The 19,353-nt window shown below is 43.8% G+C and overlaps 1 protein-coding gene across 1 annotated transcript in view; it reads right to left on the reverse strand.

The window, feature by feature from the left end:
- Nucleotides 1–9,829: 9,829 nt before the first annotated feature.
- LOC115476527 (fer-1-like protein 4) overlaps nucleotides 9,830–19,353 on the reverse strand; it is a 149,912-nt gene continuing 140,388 nt past the window's right edge. The window contains exons 43-45 of the mRNA XM_030212946.1: nucleotides 16,439–16,725; nucleotides 12,717–12,817; nucleotides 9,830–11,115 (exon numbers count right to left, since the gene is read on the reverse strand). Coding sequence (XP_030068806.1) covers nucleotides 10,935–11,115; nucleotides 12,717–12,817; nucleotides 16,439–16,725 — 569 coding nt within the window. The 3' untranslated portion in view covers nucleotides 9,830–10,934. The remainder of the gene's footprint in view (nucleotides 11,116–12,716; nucleotides 12,818–16,438; nucleotides 16,726–19,353) is intronic.

Below are 19,353 nucleotides of genomic sequence, written 5' to 3' on the forward strand. Positions count from 1 at the left end.
TCGAAAATAAGCAGGATTGTCATCTATAGTAAGGATTGGAGGACCCATCTCATCCAGGTAAAAGCAATACTGGATAGCCTACGGATCGCTGGGCTAACAGCAGATCCTAAAAAGTGCTTCTTGGGAGGACAAGAAGCCCAGTATCTGAGGTACTTGGTCAGGAAAGGACAAGTGAGACCCCAGATCCAGAAGGTAAAGGCAATCACCCAAGTGCTAGTACCCCAGACAAAGAAACAAGTATGAGCCTTACTCGGCCTCGTTGATTATTACTGCTGGTTTATTCTAGGGTTCGTTGAGAAAGCAGAAGTGCTAAACCACCTCCTATAGAAGAAGGCTCCAGAACAGATACACTGGAACAAAGAGTTAGATGTGCCTTCTGAACCCTGAAGAGAGAGATTTATTCAGATCCGGTGCTGGTCAGCTCAGACTTCAACCCACCTTTCATTATGCAGATCGATGCATCAGCTGTTGGTCTTGGCGCCATTTTGACCCAGGAAGTGGACAGGGAAGAACAGCCGGTGGCCTATATTAGCTGGAAGTGGTCTTTGAGAAGGAGGTTCTAGTGGTCAAGTGGGCCCTGGAAACATTGCAATATTATCTATTGGGATGACACTTCCTGCTGGTCACCAATCATCAACCCCCTTCAATGGATGGCTTGAGATAAAGACACAAATGCACATATGATGCGTGTTTCTTAGCCTCCAGCCCTTTAGCTACCATAGAAATATGCAAATGAAAAGACAGTGTTGTCCAAATGGACTCCCAATATTCTTGTTGACTTAGATCCTCCATGTTTCACCATTAAAGGTACCAGATTTACTAGGATTTAACTTCAGACTGTTGTCAGTTAACCAATCTGCATAGTGTGTAATTTACTAGAGATTAAAGAATAACTGAATCAAAAGGAAAAAGGAGTTGCATGTTGTCAGCATATATGAAGAAGGTGAAACCCAGTGTTTGGAATAGCAAGGTTAAAGGAACCAAAATTTTTTTAAAAAGAATGGGTCCCAAAACTGAACCCTGGGGGATCATAGTAGTAGTCATGCAGAGGAAATTGAATTAGAATTATATAAGAATGATCAGTTAAATAGAAATGAAATCATTGAAGAGCCTAACCAATAATGTGTAAATCCTTAAGATGTGTGTGAAGAATAGAGAGATCTACTAAGCTGAATGCTGCTGACATATCTAAAGAGAAAAGAACCACATCCTTGCCCCCATCCAATATCATCTTGATGTAGTTAGTGAGCCCAAAAGGGTATGTTAAGTTGAATGATGGGCACGAAAGCATGTTTGGCAAGGATGACGAGTGTTAGTTTGATCAAGGAAATCCGAAAGTTGAAGAGATATAAGTTTTTCAATTATTTTTGGATGCATATGGAAGGTTACAGACCAGTCTGAAGTTTTACAACAGATATATCTGATTTACGAACTTTGAGAAGAGTAATAACAGTTGCCTGCTTCCAAAAGGAAGGAAATGTATCTATAGTAAGACTTGTGTGAACCCTCCCCTCTAAACAATAATGTCCATGCCTGAAGGAGTGGGTAGATTTTCAGGGTGGTCACTAAGGAGACAGAGCTGCTATTGACAGCCTGGTAGGAAAATCAGAGAAAAGTCTAACCCTAGGGGCCAGGACAAAGAACATTAATAATAAAATAGGTTATTTGGAGAAAAGTCTGGTCTTTGGTAGCCTATCAGGCTTATTTTCGAAAGAGTAGGGCGCCCATCTTTTGACACAAATCGGGAGATGGGTGTCCTCACAGGGTTGCCCAAATCGTCATAATCGAAAGCCGATTTTGGGCGTCCTCAACTGCTTTCCGTTGCGGGGACGACCAAAGTTCACGGGGGCATGTCGGAAGTGTAGCAAAGGCAGGACTGGGGCGTGCCTAACACATGGGCATCCTTGACCGATAATGGAAAAAAGAAGGGCATCCCTGACGAGCACTTGGGCGACTTTACTTGGTCCATTTTTTGTTACGACCAAGCCTCAAAAAGGTGCCCGAACTGACCAGATGACCACCAGAGGGAATCAGGGATGTCCTCCTCTTACTCCCCCAGTGATCACCAACCCCCTCCCACCCTAAAAAAAAACTTTTTAAATATTTTTTGCCAGCCTCAAATGTCATACCCAGCTCCATGACAGCAGTATGCAGGTCCCTGGAGCAGTTTTAGTAGATGCAGTGCAATTCAGGCAGGCGGACCCAGGCCCCCCCCCCCCCCCCACCTGTTACACTTGTGGTGGTAAATGTGAGCCCTTCAAAACCCACCAGAAACCCACTGTACCCACATGTAGGTGCCCCCCTTCACCCATAAGGGCTATGGTGGTGGTGCACAGTTGTAGGGAGTGGGTTTTGGAGGGGGTGGGGGGCTCAGCACCAAAAGTAAGGGAGCTATGCACCTGGGAGCAATTTGTGAAGTCCACTGCAGTACCCCCTAGGGTGTCCAGTTGGTGTCCCCGGCATTTGAGGGGGACCAGTGCACTATGAATGCTGGCTCCTCCCATGACCAAATGGCTTGGATTTGGTCATTTCTAAGATGGGCGTCTTCGGTTTCCATTGTCACTGAAAATCAGGGAGGACCATCTCTAAGGACGACCAAAGCAGGAGAAGTTTGCAAGTGTGATGTTTGGAAGCCTCAGCACAAGAGAGAAAGTGCCTGCAGTAGCATTCCTGACTTGGGAGCAAAGTAGGAGTGCCTGGGGATAACTGCTTCAGGTGGGAAAAGTTGGAGCGGGTGAGCCTCACTTCTGGCAGAACTGGCATTGCATGAGTGAATGGACTTTGTCCGGGACGGGACAGAGGTACTGAAGAAATCATGGAAGATTGATCAAGGACTAAAGGGGACATGATGTGAATGGTTACCTCGCACCATCTCTCCAGTCATGATTAGAGGAGTATATAATCGTCTACAGCGGGGACACGAGGCTTTCTGCAGAGGTGTTCATCTGGGATTCCAATACATATTCTGACAGTTTTGAGACAGATATTCCATTTATATGAGAAAACACTTGGTACAGATAGACCAGTCCCATGAAGAATAATATTGTGTATTTCTAGACACCTTTCCAACTTTAGCTCGACAGTTTACAATACCAAGTACTTGGTGGAGAAAAGACACTGTACATTATCCACCTGCCAACACTTCTTCAGAACCAGGAGATAATACCATTCATTAATATGAATCCATGCTTCTCTGAAGCTTTGCACAGTGCTAGCCACAGAAGGTCGTTACAAAAGCAGTTCCTGGTTCTTTCTTTAGTTTACCAGGACCTCGCTTCTGGTCCTTGCTCTATTACATTGTTCTCTCTAAAAGTGATTTAGTGTTATATTTTCTTAGATGAGGCTGTAATTATTGCGGTTGTGCTGCTTGTTGCAGGCAGCTGTCAGCAGTGAAATGTGGTGCTGTTCTCACAGGCTGATGGAATTTGTCTGTCTTTACTGTTTCCATAATGAAAATGCTTTGCAGTCAGAGCAGCATAGGGAAGTAAGCAGGAGCTTTCATCTAGGCTGAGGACTTAGATTCAGAATATGATGACAAGTATACCAGGAAATGTTTTATGTAATTTTCACTAGAGTAGGAAGTGGTGAGCTGTGCAAGTCCCAAAATCTTACAGTTATGGTGAAACTCACTGTGTGCAACAGTGAAATAACCATTGTGGGGGGGAGGGAGGGGGGAGGAAAACATAAATAAATATGTGATGGATAATCAATAGGGGAGACAAGGTTGAATATGTTGGGCACACAAAACTCACTGTATATGCAATGCATGGGCCAGTTCTAAAAATTTGATGAATCCAAAATCTGCAATAGGGTAGACACAACCTAATGGTTCAGATATTATGAGGAAGGACTTAGCAAAGCTAAAGGAATGGTCTGGAATTTGGCAGCTAAGATTTAATGCTAAAAAATGCAAGGTCATGCATTTGGGCTGCAGAAACCCAAGGGAAGGGTACTGTTAGAGAGTGAAGAACTTTTGTGCACGAAAGAGGAATAGGGCTTGGGCGTTATTGTATGTGATGATCTTAAGGTGGCCAGACAGGTAGAAAAGGTGACAGAGAAAGCTAGAAGAATGGCTAGTAGGAAAAAGGAGGTGATGATGTCCCTGTTTAAGACTCTGGTAAGACCTCATTTAGGGGCCCTTTTACAAAGGTGTGTAAGGGCCTATGTGCATCCAGCACACATCAAATTGTTATTACCTCCCGGCTACCACGTGCCCTGGGCAATAATTCTGAATTTGGCGCACACCGAAAACACGCTATAGAAAATATTTTCTACCACAGGGTGCTTACCCGGCAGTAAATGGCAGTGGGCAGTGGGCCTGAGACCTTACTGCTAAGTCAATGGGTGGCAGTAAGGTCTCAGGCCGAAAATGGACACATGCTGGTTTTCATTTTGCCGCACGTCCATTTTCCAGACCCTTAAAAAAAGGCCCTTTTTCCAGGATATGGTAAAAAATGGCCCAGCACATGCCCAAAAGACACGCTTGCAGCATAGTAAAAGGGCCCCATAGAATATTTTGTACAATTCTGGAGACCACACCTTCAAAAAGATATAAACAGGATGGAGTCAGTCCAGAGAGTGGCTATTAGAATGGTCAGTGGTCTTCATCATAAAGCATATGGGGACAGACTTAAAGATCTCTGACCCCTGAATTCAATATAAGGCGTGGTGAATTGCACCCATGCCCAATATATGCATGCACCTTAATTGAGTAACAAGCCAATCAGTGATATTAGTTGGCTAATAACGACCAATTATCAGCACTAATTGGCAATAATTGGAAATAACACACATATCTTTTTAGGCATATTCTAAAAACAGCCATGCGTAAAATCTAAAGGGGGCGCAGGCCTAGCAGCAGGTGGCTCCGGGCTATTAGCCAGGCTCACTCAATGGCAGCTGATACAATCCTGGCTTGGCCTGTCCACTATTTGTAGCAGGGGGCTGTGTGTTTCTAGCTCCTCACATTGTGCTTCCATTTTGCTTCTTTTTTGTTTAAAGTCTATGGGCCCATTATTTAAAAACATTTATCCATAGAGCAGCACCTGCTATATGGTTACATGCTGCTATCTGGATAGTGCCGCTGAATATCTTTATAGACTGCTTCAGTATTATCTCAAGGATTCTCCTTATAAGCAAGCTACCCAGATAACTGCTGAATATCACCACTATCTGTATTGTGCTGGTACCTCACCGCTATACAGTGCGTTTTTTCTAGCAAAAAAGGTGCCGGTACTCAAATGCTAGGCCATCCTTCAGGGGTGGGGTGATCACTGAGGGACCCACCCCACAACAGCCAGGCCCCCTGCAACCAGTTACAGAATCTATGGCAAGGCAGAATTGGTGTGTAGAGCCAGAACTTTTTCATTAACATTTGGGGTCCATGGGTCAATTTTAGTAGACAATGGAAAAGGTGCCGGTACTCAGTATCCCCAAGTACCCCCTCAAAAAAAGCCCTGCCGCTATATCTAGATATTCAGCAGCTGCCACTTCCTGGATACTTCTGAAGAACATCTGGATTTTTTTGCCCACGGGTAAGCTGGCGTTTAAAAAAAACAAAACCACTGACTGCCATTGGCTCAATATTGCCCTATACATATTTATTTATATTGTATATTTTTACTTGGAGGGCACCACCCTCTTATTTGTTTGCTGTTTTCTGATTATTTCCATTTTACATTTCTGTTCTTCATGAAGGCCCTTTGCCTTCTTACCACAATTGAAGTTCAGCTTCCCTTTTCTCCTAATGCAAATTTCTGTTTCATTTTTAACCTAGAGTTATTATGATTTAGGATTCTCAACCGAGTCCTCAGGGCACACTCAGCCAGTTGTTATCCATAATGAATAATGAATATGCACGGGACAGATCTGCATGCAGTGCCTCCTTTGTATACAAATATATCTCATGTGGCAACTTCTGTAAAAATGGACATTCATGTTTTTAAAATGATTCACATAAGGGTCCTTTTACAAAGCTGTGGTAGAAAGTGGCCTTAGTAAGCGCTTATGCTGGTCTTTCCTGCCATTGTAAAAAATTAGCATGAGTCCTTACCAACACCTATTTTGTAGGCTGTAAGGGCTCAGCGTGCGACAATGTAACTGCGCTAATTATCACAGAAACACCCACTCTCCACCCCCAGACACATCCCATCTGGGAAAAATCTAAAATGTGAAAATGGGGCTAGTTCTGGGCAAGACTTCTACGGTCTGTGTCCTGAAAATGGCAGATACAAATCAAGGTAAGGTATACCCAAGAAGTAGCACATATGAGTTTATCTTGTTGGGCAGACTGGATGGACCGTGCAGGTCTTTTTCTGCCGTCATCTACTATGTTACTATGTTTTAGCGGATTGCAAAATTACCATGAAATGCCTCAGCACATCTCACGGTAAACCCTTTTAATCTGTGGTAAGCCCACGTTAGCGCTTACTCCGCTTAGTAAAAGGAGCCTATAAACATTTATGTTCATGCACATGAATGTTTATGACGCCATTTCATAACATGGATGTTCATGTTCTCTCACCTAGACATCTGTGTACCTGTTTTACTCTTTTGAATTTTTAGATGTCTGTTTTTATAAAATGGATCTCCATGCCACACTTAACCATCAGATGAACATCCATTTCTTCGTGAATTTCAGAACAGGTTCTATGTCAGCAGATGCTGTTCTAAAACACTAGCGGAACTTCAGGTGTCCCAACTTGGATATGTAATTTCTGATTTGAACAACCTTTCTAACACGCCGCTTTACAGTGTTGTAGGAAAAAGACTGTCTCATAGTAACATAGTAAATGATGGCAAATAAAGACCTGAACGGTTCATCCAGTCTGCCCAACAGTACCATAATAAATGATGGCAGGTAGGTTACCTCCTTTAGGTGTTTGTTTTAGGTGTGTAGCTGCTGCTCTGTGTAAAGTACCTTCCCTCCCCCCCATTCTTTTTTTTAAGCATAAAATCATTTAAATCTAGCTTTTAGTGAAAATACTCTATATCTATGCCATCCTCTTGCAATATAGGGATCCTCTGTGTTTATCCCATGACTTTTTTAATTCTACCACTGTTTTTGTCCTCACCACCTCTACTGGGAGGGCAGACTCTGATAATACAGTGGATGAGAGGGGATATGAGATAGTGATGGTGACAGTGCAAGGTTCAATGGAAATTCCTAAATGTGTTTATGGGTACTAGACAAGACTAGGGGAGGGTGGTTAGGTATGAAAGTTATTAAATTATGATAGATGAGGGGAAAACCTGGAGTGGGGAAGTTTGAGAGAGAGGACAGTTGAAGAAAAGTATATTGAGGAAGTGGCCCTGCTGCTAGTGAGTAAAAGTGATAGAGTAAAACTAGATGCCAAATGAGGAGATTAAAATCAGGAGTTTTGAAACATAAGAGAGGATTCATGATTATGGAAGCTAAAGTCCCCAAGAATGATGAAAGGCAAGGATGGTTCAAGAAATAAGGAAAGCCAGAAGTCAAAATCATCAAGAAAGGATGAGGGGTACTTATCAGGAGATTGTAGAAAGGAAAGAGGAGAAATTATCAGAGAGGGGATGGAGTGAATTTTCAAATACATTGGAGCTCAGAAGAAGGAAAAGGGCAGGACAAAGGTGGAAAAGGGTTGAAATCACAAAGAGAAGAGAGTAACAGTTTGACACCACCACTGCAGCCATCAGAGTGAGGGTATGGGAGAAAAGATTGCTTCAGTTGCTGCCTTGGGAAAGCCAAGTCTTAGCTAAGCAATAAGATGTGAATTAAGAGAAATAAGGAGGAAACTGAAGTAAGCAAGCTTGGTGGAAATGAAAGTGGAAACTCCATAGGGAGCATAAAAAAGGGAGAAAGAAGAGGGACAAGAATAAGACTGGAAGGGTTATGATTTGATGTACAAGATTGGAGATCCAGAAATGGGAAGGGTATCCCCAGCTAAAAGGGACATGCAGGAGAATAAAGGGAAGACAAGGGCAGTTATAATGACCATGACAAGGATGAGATTCTGTCAGGAACAGTGAATCATTGCATGGCTCACTTTTTACAGCTTTGTGTTCAGAAGTATTTTCTTCTTTTTGTTTCTATTTTAATACTATTTTTATAGCTAATGTTGCTTTCAAATTTTACATTTCATTTCTCTGTCACTGTGAATTTGATCCAGTACTAACAAGTGTCACCCTCCTCATAATGTGGTAAACAAAAACAGAGGAAAGGTCTTCGTAGATAGATGAACAAAGGAGCAGTGACGAATCAAGAGAGGACAATGTGATCACAAGAGCGCCAAAGAACTACTTTATTAGATTCAATTTTGTGACTGTGTAGAGGTTCAAATGACCTGATGCAGCCAAGTTTCTGCAAATATGCCTGCCTTAGGGGCCCAGAACTGATAAGTTACAGCCAGTGAAAACAGACTCGATCAGCAACTGGATAGCATTTGTTGTCCTGGTCAAGAGAAAGATGCACAGAGGCTTTTAAGTTTTTTTTATGTGATATCCAGTTGATGTGTTTTTTTTCCACTGGCTGTAATTTATCAGTTCTGGATCCCTGAGGCAGGCAACGTTGCCGAAATGTGGTTGCCTTGGGTCACAATCCACCTTATAATTGAAAGAGAAAAACGCCTAGATTTCGACCCAAATCGGGAGATAGACGTTTATCTCACAAAAACGAATAAATCGGTATAATGGAAAGGCGATTTTGGACGTTTTCAACTGCACTCCATCGAGGAAGCGTACAAAGTTGACGGGGGCGTGTCGGAGGCGTGGTGAAGGCGGGACTGGGGCGTGGTTATCACCCGAACAGAGATGGGCGCCTTTCGCCGATAATGGAAAAAAAGTATGCGTTTGTAGCTAGAATTTAGGGCACTTTTCCTGGACCCTGTTTTTTCACGAATAAGGCCCCAAAAAGTGCCCTAAATGACCAGATTAACCCCAGAGGGAATCGGGGATGACCTCCCCTGACTCCCCCAGTGGTCACTAACCCCCTCCCACCACAAAAAATGATGTTTCACAACTCTTTATTTTCACCCTCAAATGTCATACCCACCTCCCTGGCAGCAGTATGCAGGTCCCTGGAGAAGTTGTTAGGGGGTGCAGTGGACTTCAGGCAGGTGGACCCAGGCCCATCCCCCCCCCTACCTGTTACAATTGTGCTGCTTAATGCTTATTAGTCGTCCAACCTCCCAAACCCACTGTACCCACATGTAGGTGCCCCCCTTCACCCCTTAGGGCTATAATAATGGTGTAGACTTGTGGGCAGTGGGTTTTGAGGGGGATTTGGGGGGCTCAACACACAAGGGAAGGGTGCTATGCACCTGGGAGCTCTTTTACCTTTTTTTTTGTTTTTGTAAAAGTGCCCCCTAGGGTGCCCGGTTGGTGTCCTGGCATGTGAGGGGGGCCAGTGCACTACGAATCCTGGCCCCTCCCATGAACAAATGCCTTGGATTTATTCGTTTTTGAGCTGGGCGCCTTCATCTTCCATTATCACTGAAAAACAAAAACGCCCAGCTCACAAATTGTCGAATAAAACATGGACGTCTATTTTTTTCGAAAATACAGTTCGGTCCGCCCCTTCACGGACCCGTTCTCAGAGATAAACGCCCATGGAGATAGACGTTTTTGTTCAATTATGCCCCTCTATAACCTCTATATAGTCAAGACAGATCACACAATTGAATCTATTAAAGTAATTCTGTGGAGCTGTTGTGATCATAGTGTCCTCTCTTGATTTGTCACTATCCATTCTTCTCCATACACTTCATTGACATCAGTCTCTTTTACATGTTGTAAAGCTATTTTAAAAATCTCAGTTTTAGAAACATGCATTTAAAATTCAGATTGGGTGGATTTATTATATATTAAGACAATTGAAAAATCAAAACATTCAGGCGTAAACATATATACAAGCACAGCATGTAGCAAGGTGAACAGCGTGATCAAATCATTTCACAGTTCTGAAAAGAGCTTATTAATGCTCACTTATTAAACTGTTAAGCTGTTCAAATGTTTCTAAACTGAAAGAGACTTTTATCTAAAATATGACACCAAATATTATGAGGTATGTGACTTTGGGTCATGTTACTGACTCTTAGAAAGTTTGTAAATGTTCATACTGCTTAAGAGCTTTGACATTTTTGGGGCAGTTCTATAACTTGGCAGCACAATAGGGTGCACTTAGTACCAATTCTGTGGTGGGCCAAAATGTAGGCATGCCCACTTATGACAGGTCAATGGCAAAAGCTGCGTGCATCACTTGGCAGTATGCCCATGGCCTGCCCATGTGTATACTTGCTCACAGTTACGTGCTAAGTGACATTGGTATGTACTTTAAAGAGTAGCCTCTAGCATTTACCTGTGTAAATGCCAATTATTGGTGCTTCTGCCATGTGTAAATGTTAGTATTCTATAAACTGTATTCACTCTTGACACCTAATAGTAGGCATCAAGTTACGGAATGAGGTTTGTCTTTACATTATGTAGAGAACACCATTTGGCAAGAATGGATGGGAACTGTAGCTTGTGTAGCTGGACTGGAGAAATGATTCTTCAGCCTGCCTTTGCAAGAGAAGAGAGCTGGTTGGTTGTAGTTCTGACCCATTCCTCCTGACAATACTGGTTTGTGCATTTCAGCTCACATGATACCCAGTTTCCAGCAGAAGATGTGACAAGGAAAATATCAGTGCAGTCTGTACTGGTTTCACCAGCTTGACCCCGGGACCAACCCTAGACAACGATTGCTGACAACACCCAGTTCACTTTTCAGAAGGAGGAACAGTGACTGAAAGGAAAGATCATTGTTTATGGAGACGTTATGGATCATCATTCACTGACACTGGAGCCTGACGTTCTGTTGGATTCTGTATGAGAGGTCCCTTGTTGCAGGTTACATAGCTTGATACATGGTGCAATTTTCTACTGGTTGCTACAATATCTAATGTGGATATTGATAGGCATTATCCATTGATGATCTTCTGACTGATGTACCCTGGCATGGTGTACAGGATAAGAAAGAGGAAAATGGCCAGGATGACAATGATCAACAAAGCAATGATGTACTTCTTGTATCTCTTCCAGATAAAGAAAATGAAGGTTTTCATAGGGTTCACAAACCAGTTGAAAGATGTTTTTGGACGGCTAAGTTGAAAAAAACAACAAGATGCCATGTCAGATTGTGGAAGAACAAAACAAGGAGCATTCTCTATCAGGGACTCAAACTGTTTAACAGACTTATTTTAGTAGATTGCCAAATAAATTCAAGTACTGCATTTCTACATACACATATGATATTTACTGTCGCTGGCAGCAACATCAAGTGCCAGAGATCTGCTATTAGTTTTCTGGACTACTGCCAAACCACTTGAAAGACTGATTACAGCCTATCTGTAAGAAGAATAGTTGAATCCTAGACGTTCTACACCATTCCAAATCTATGATTGTGAGTATGCCACTAACATAGGCTTACTACATACCCCCTATTCTGTATGTGTGTGCGCTCCACCTGTAACTGGTACACAAGGCTAATTTTGTGTTACAAATTTCAAATGCTTCATGCTGCTTACTGTGGCCAGTGGGGCAGAGCTCCCCAGAAGCCAAGACTGCCTCTCCCAGCCTTACAGCTCCTTTGGGACCACATCCTGTCAAGAATTTCTCTGGGGTGTCTGCTACAGCATTTTCTTCCCCCTGAGCTTACGTTGCCTCCCTCCCACCTCATGTGGGTCAGATCTTCAGATTCTGACCTGCCTTTTCCTACATCAGGACTTCCCTTGGGACTTCTACTGCCTGTCCTCATCTGTTAGTCTGTTATTGAGATGGACATGAGGGAAGCCACCCTTTGCCCCGGGATTGGTAGCATGGAATGTTGCTACTAATTGGGTTTCTGCCAGGTACTTGTGACCTTGATTGGCCAATGTTGGAAGCAGGATACTGGGCTAGATGGACTATTGGTCTGACCCAGTCTGGCTATTCTTATGTTCATTTCAGCAGCATAGCCAGGACTAATTTTTTAGTGGGGTCCAAGGTTGGCATGAGTTGGGACTAGGCACTATAGATGTTGACATTGAGAGGCACAGCCACACACCCCTGCATGTATTTTACAAGAAGATCTGCGTTTGCAGTACTTGTAAAATAATTGTGGGAATTCTCCATGTCCTGACCTGGATGTCTGGATTCTGCTCTCCACGTGCTTTGTACGATAGGGGCTCCATAATGTAATTACAAAGACAGTGCACTTGGCTGAAAATGCTGCAGTTCAGATGACAATGATCAATGTGTATGGAGAAGGGAAAGGGAATAGGATTTGATATACCGCCTTTCTGTGGTTACAATCAAAGTGGTTTACATAATATATACAGGCACTTATTTTTGTACCTGGGGCAGTGGAGGAGCTGCAGTGGGAATAAAACCTTGTTCTCAGCTCACTGCACTAGCCATTAGGCTTTCCTCTGATTAGCAATCAGATGTGCACAATTTAAAATGCTAGTGATAAAGGCTGCACCTTTCATGACATCATCTTATTTGCAGGTAGCAATTTCCTGTTTTGTTTATTTATTAAAAGGATTTGGTATACCGCCCTTCGGAAACCATCAAGAAAGTAAACAGAAGATAGTAAATGGAACATTAAAACATGATAACAACATTTTGAGCTGGAGGCATCAGGGCCTCTGACAAGTACTGGGTGCAGAGCAATCACATGGTTTGTGCCAACCTAAGGACAACTTTGTATCTTTCACACTTACTTGGGCTTTTCTAGAGGTTCGGGCTCTTTTCGTCCTAATCCAACTGGGTTCTTCTCAGCTTCTTCCACAGTCAACAAATGGAACTCAGCTTCCACTTTTCCCTATCAGAGAACACTTAGTATCAGTGCTATCGCTTGAGAACTGTAAAACCTTCTGGAACTCTCCCTGCTAGTCCCAGTATAGAAAACCCCTGCACTCTGCCCTAACATATCAGCCATTACCCAGGAGACTCCATAAAAGAAAACCTGTACATGCTACCCTGCACACCAGACATCTCCTCTGTTTTCTCCCAACCAGGCATTCCCAGAATAGAAAATCCCCTGCACTCGACCCCACACAATAAATTCCCCAACCCTTTGGCCATCCCAGAATAGGAAATTCCTTTGCTCTTTACCCTACAAACGGAGATGCCCCCCTATCATTTCAACAGTGTTATTAGGAAATCCCAGTAATCATACATAAGTGGTAAAAGTAGCATGCCAAGGTTTGTTTGTGTGGGCAACGCTGTACAGCGCTGCGTAACCCTGGCAGCGCTATAGAAATACTAAGTAGTAGTAGTAGTAGTAGTAGCAACAAATCATGTAAATAAAACAAACAATTTCAGTGGGTAACAGATAAAACATAAAAAATCAAATTATCAAAACGCATTCAGATCATACTACATAAAATCCACACAATTAGATTCCATTAATACTAACATATTGGTCTACCAGTCACCAATGATCCAATGAGATTTTAGGAAGTCCTGGGTTTCTGACAACTCCGTCCTGATGTGTTCAATGAGCCTTTTGTACAATACATTGCTAGCTTTGAAAGCCCTGCAGTAAACATCCCTATACAAACTTGGGTTGCAACTAGCAATATAAATAGAGGTGAGCTGGAGGTATTCCTGGAAATGCAAAAACTTTATACGATGGGCAGTGAATGCATTAAAGTTGTGCTCATAAGTCTGGTAGTGATAAAAAGTTGTCCTAAGTTATCCAGTGAAAGTTATGCACATAAGCCCAGCTGGTTATCTATGCATAAAGGTTTATGTGCATAACTTTCACTGGCTAACTTAGGACAACCTTTTACCATTACCAGACAACGGGCCTTATCTATGAAGCATTCCCATGTCTAAATGGCAGCATTAAAACATCTGGCAAGGCCACTCTGACAGCACCTGACTCCTTTCCTCCACCACCACAGACAGTCCCTTTAGGTTACCTAATTCCCCACCTCCACTACCACCAACAACCATGACCCTAACAGGGCACCAGATCCTCTCCCCACTACCACCACAGACAATCCCAACAGAGCACCCAACCTCTCCCTTGCCAACATACACAGCACCTTTAGGGCACCTAATCCACCTCCCCCAAAGAGAGTCCCTTCAGAACCCCGTTCCCCCTGGAGTCCCCCATGTGTGGGTATAAGCCCAACATATGGCAGCCTCCCCCAGACTCAAACCACCTGGAGCCCATGCCCTGCAAACTGGTCCTTGGACAACATGCCCTCTTACCTCCACCCTCCCTAGACTTACTGGAAGTCCCTGGAGACTAGTGGGGCAGAAGTGGTGCCCATCTGCTCTTCACCTCATGGCAACTGAGTCATCAAAATCGCTGCAGAGACCTCTAGCAGTAATATCGCAGTATTACCACTAGGGGTCAGGTTCCATATATGGAATTTAGAGATGGCGGTGGTGGGGATCTGGTGCACCAAAGTGGCTGCTTGTGTTTCTGGAGGGGGATTGGGTACCCTGAAGGATCCTGTGTGTGTTTGCAAGGGAGAGGGGGAGGAGGAGGAATTGAGTTCCTTGAAGGAACTGTTTTTGGGGTGTAGTGGGGGAACAGACATTAGATTGGTGTTGCATGTGCTGCCGGGGGGAGGAGCTCTCATTGGGGAGGGTCTGCCAATGCTGGGACTGGGGCCCTTCGCAGAAGGAGCTGTGATTTGAGAAAGCTGCTCCCACGTTTATATGGGGGTGGTGAGTTGGAAGTATTTTTTTTTCAATATGTCCAACTTTCTTCAATCTCTGTCTCCTCTGGATGTAGAAGGGCTTGAACATGCAGCCCTGGTCTTATTTTATAACAAGCTGTATTTTTGGCACAGTCTCTTATAAAATAGTTTGGGAATTCCACACGTCCTGGCTGGGACATTTGAATTCCCCTCTACACATTCTTTCTAAAATATGCCTCTTTATGTGCATATCCAGCTTATAATCGAAAGTGATCGCCGGCCATTTCCCGACACAAATCGGGAGATGGCCGGCGATCTCGGAAAAGTGGCAAAATCGGTATAATCGAAAGCTGCATTTTTGACAGCATCGCCACTTTCCAGTCGCCTCGCCGGCGAAAATTCAAAGGGGCGTGTCGCCGGCTAAGCGAAGGCGGGACATGGGCGGGTGTGGGCGTGGCTACCATATGGCCGGCTTTCGCTGATAATGGAAAAACAAACCCGGTGATAAGCAGTATTTCGCCAGGTTTACTTGGTCCTTTTATTTTCACGATCAAGCCTCAAAAAGGTGCCCCAACTGACCAGATGACCACTGGAGGGAATGGGGGATGACCTCCCCATACTCCCCCAGTGGTCACTAACCCCCCTCCCACACTAAAAAAATAAAATTAAAAACCTTTTTTGCCAGCCTGTATGCCAGCCTCAAATGCTGTACCCACCTCCATGACGGCAGAATGTGTTCTATCCTCCGACAGCCTTTCCCTGGTTGTGATGTGGCTCTCGGGTGAGTGTGACACCTTTTCTGTTAGGTGCACTGCAGAGTCACATCAGCAATGCATTGTGGTGGGTGTAGGGTACTGGGCTGTACTCCCATGGTGCTTTTCCCCCTGCTAACTGGGTCAGAGTGTGCCCTGTTTTACTTCCGTTAGTCCATGAGGTAGTGGCCATGTTTGTAAGCCAGTTTTAGATCCCTTTCATGTGTTAGCCATGTTAGAGAACTTAGTTCTTACCTTGAATGTGGCTGAAAGAGGGCATTGTACACCATTCTGCCAGCTCTGACCTACTGCTAATCTCAGTACCAGGGAGACTCTTTGCCATTGGGGCACAACCTCTGATCTGCAGTTAACTGTGAGTAAACGTGCTTATTCAAATAAAGGATTAGTCTTCAGGTATCAACTGGTGTGCCAAGCTTATACAGCAGCAACAAGTCCTGTCCCTGGAGCACTTTTAGTGGGTACCGCAGTGCACTTAAGGCAGGAGGACCCAGACCCATCCCCCCCTACCTGTAACACTTGTGCTGGTAATGGGAGCCCTCCAAAACCCACTGTACCCACATGTCTAGGGTGCCCAGTTGGTGACTTGGCATGTCAGGGGGACCAGTGCGCTACAAATGCTGGCTCCTCCCACGACCAAATGGCTTGGATTTCGCCGGGTTGGAGATCGCCGGTATTTTTTTCCATTATCACTGAAAAACAAACCCAGCCATCTCAAACCCGGCGAAATCCACACCATTTGGCCGGGCTAAACCGTATTATCCAAAAAAAAAATGGCTGGCCATCTTTTTCGATAATACGGTTCCGGCCAACTGTAGCACCGCCACCACAATAGGTTGCCGGCGACCTATTTGGCCGGCGACGTTCGATTATGCCCCTCATGTTACCTATTGACCAGTATTTTGGAATATTAGCTGCAAAATGTTTAAGAGTTGAAAGCTTTGAACTATCAGGATGTAAACGTTATTGACCACATTGATATGTTGTGCAAGATGTACAGGATCCATTCCTTACCGTCAAGATGTACGTGTTCCCACTGGAATCTAAATACTGAATATCTTCAGGGTTTTGTGACCTCCTCTTCTTCTTCTTTTTCTTCTTCTTCTTTTCCTTGGCTTCTCTTTCTTCCCGCTCCTCATCCTCCTGGTCTTTCAGTTTAATGAAGGGCCACCACCCCCTCATACGCTTGTTTCTAAAGATAGAGAAGCGTGGTGTGGCATTGTCTTTCGCCATCTTAATGGTGCACTGTTCCACTGTTTTTGCTGCTCGAACCATATCGTTCAACTTCAGTTCAATAGACCCTTCAGGGAGAAAGAATGCGAAAATCAGAAATACACAGACAGAGTGAAATATGACTAGATATCAGATAAATTAATCATTTGAACACAAGTAGCATGTTTTGTAATGCAAAGTTAACACCTCATTAATATCAGTGGGACCGATACTCAGACTGCGGGAGGAAGCCCGGCTAACTCTCACGGTCGGCGGTCAGCCTGAATATTCAATGGTAGATCGTTTCCAGTGAAAGGCATTGAATATCCGGTTTATTTTTAACTGGTTTAAAGTTAACTGGCTACATCAATATTCGAAGATAACTGGTTAACTTTAAACCGGCTAAAGACAGACCAGCTATTTAAGTGACCCAATGTGGCCGCTTACAACGACTGGATATGAATTGAATATTTGGGGATAGCCGGTTATCTCCTAGGCGTTAACCGGGAATATTCAGTGGGGGATAACAGCTATCCCCTGCTGAATATCACTGGATAGCTGGTTAAGTGCCATTTAACTGGCCATGTGCCGCTCCTGGCCAGTTAAATGCTTTGAATACCGGGGAAGTGTGCCTACAGAGAGCAGCTATATGTGCATATGGGTTAGCAGTGGAGGGTAGGGTCATAGGTTCATAGGGAGTGGCACTGAATGTAGGTGATGTTCCCCTAATTCTAGAAAAGTCCCCCCAAATTATGCATGCAGTTCAATTAAATAATGAGTTAATTACTACCAATAATTGGTTTTTTTAACAAGGAATAGTTGTTACTAATTAGATTTAATTGCGCCTAAATTTTACACATGAGTAAACAAATAAAAAAGAGGGAAGCGGAAATGGGAGGATCATGGGCAGAACAAGGGCGTTCCTAGCATTTACGCGCATAAGGGGGGATAGATGTTGAATGTAGATATGTACATTTGCATCACGTTTGAGTTGATACAAATGGCTTTGCCTAAAGTTAGCCATGATTCCCAGGCTTAAGCGCTATTCTATAAAGCACGCCTAACTTTAAGTGCAGCTTATAGAATAGCGTTTTTTGGCACCTTTTTCTTGGCACCATATATGGAATTCACCCTATATGTGTAGAAAGGGGATGGGATTTGATACGCCGCCTTCTTGTGGTTACAATCAAACCAATTTACATATTACATTCAGGTACTTAGTTTGTACCTGGGGCAATGGAGGGTTATATGACTTGTCCAGAGTCACAAGCAGTTGCAGTGGGAATCAAACCAGTTCCCCTAGTTCTCAGGCCACTGTCCTAATCAGTAAGCTACTCCTCCAAAAAAGCTTATAGTGGGGTGCAGGGGGTCTGTGTGTATATAGACTGGCAGTAAGTGTATAGTTTTTTTGCATATTTATAGAATATAGTGTGATAAATATAGGACATAACATAGGACATGCCTCAACAGGACCTAGCCACCAGAGGGAGTTCTTATGGTGGAAGACTGCTGTAATGACCTGAAGGGAGCCGCTAGAGGGCACTCAGAAGTAGAAGAAGCCTGCTTAGATGGGAAGACTAGAGGGCATTCTAATGGTGTAGGCTCTTGTGTTATTTTGTAGAGGCCACTAAGGGGAGCCCTGCCTCAATGATGGTCCAGGCACAGATAGCTGGAGAAAGGAGGGATGGAGGTTACCTTTGTGTTAAGTGGAAAAGGGGAGGGCCCATGGCAGAAGATAGGAAAAGTTCCCTTCAGAAGGCAAGCCCATTGGATAAGGTTCTGTACCTTTTATAGAATATAGGAAGAGCCCAAGAAGGGTGGGGTTGGTAGGAAGCAGCCCTTTAAAAGCGCCTTTTCCCAAGAAGAGAGCAGAGAAAGAGAAGGAGGCTTCCAAGAGGAATTAAGGATGCCAAAGGAAAGGATCCATAACAGGCTGGAAACCCCGGGGCTTGGACCCCAAAGGAGGATCCCTAAAGAAAGACAAGGTACTTACCTGAAGTCCAGAATAATGGGAATGATAAGGAACTTTGATTTGACCATAGTGTGGAAGGTACACTGTGAGCCTTGAAGTAAGACTCTGATGTTAACATCTGTAGGGTGAGGGACAGGATTGTAAAGTTGAGGTAAAGTAAAATCCTGTCCAAGGGGTGGTGGCTGTTTTTATCTGAGACCCTCATCTCCCAGTGGAGGGCTCAGTTGAAGAGAGAGTGTAATGAATTGTGTGTTGAAAGAAGAATAACACCTACAGAGTAGTTAGCAGAAGCTAATTGGAGTGGATTTGCATTTCCTGGGAAGCCAGCTAACCAAGTATTGCACAACTGACCCACACATTTCTCAGTGGAGGGCTCAGTTCAAGAGTGGTTGCTAAAGTGTTTGGTATAAGAACAATACCCCTTTAGAGTAATTAAAGTATAGCTGTGAGAGAAAGTTTGCCTTCTGAATGGTTAATTTACATATCCTGTAAAGCCTGTTAAGGGGCATTCACCAGACGGATTGCAAGGTGGCGCAAGGAGGGTAACAGAGCTGTGACCTGTTACCGGGGAAGGCTTCAGAGAAGGGATGTTGGAAGAAATAACAGATGTCTTATGATTAAGATGTCTTATGATTATTCACCCTCAGTTAAAGGAAAGAAAGCATTTAAAAAAGAACTTTTCTACGGATTCTTTTCTTGTGGAAGAGTTCAGGCTCTCTAGTGCCGCCTGTTGAGAAGAAGGGAA

Source organism: Microcaecilia unicolor, chromosome 8, assembly GCF_901765095.1.
Source record: "Microcaecilia unicolor chromosome 8, aMicUni1.1, whole genome shotgun sequence".
Lineage (NCBI taxonomy): Eukaryota > Metazoa > Chordata > Amphibia > Gymnophiona > Siphonopidae > Microcaecilia > Microcaecilia unicolor.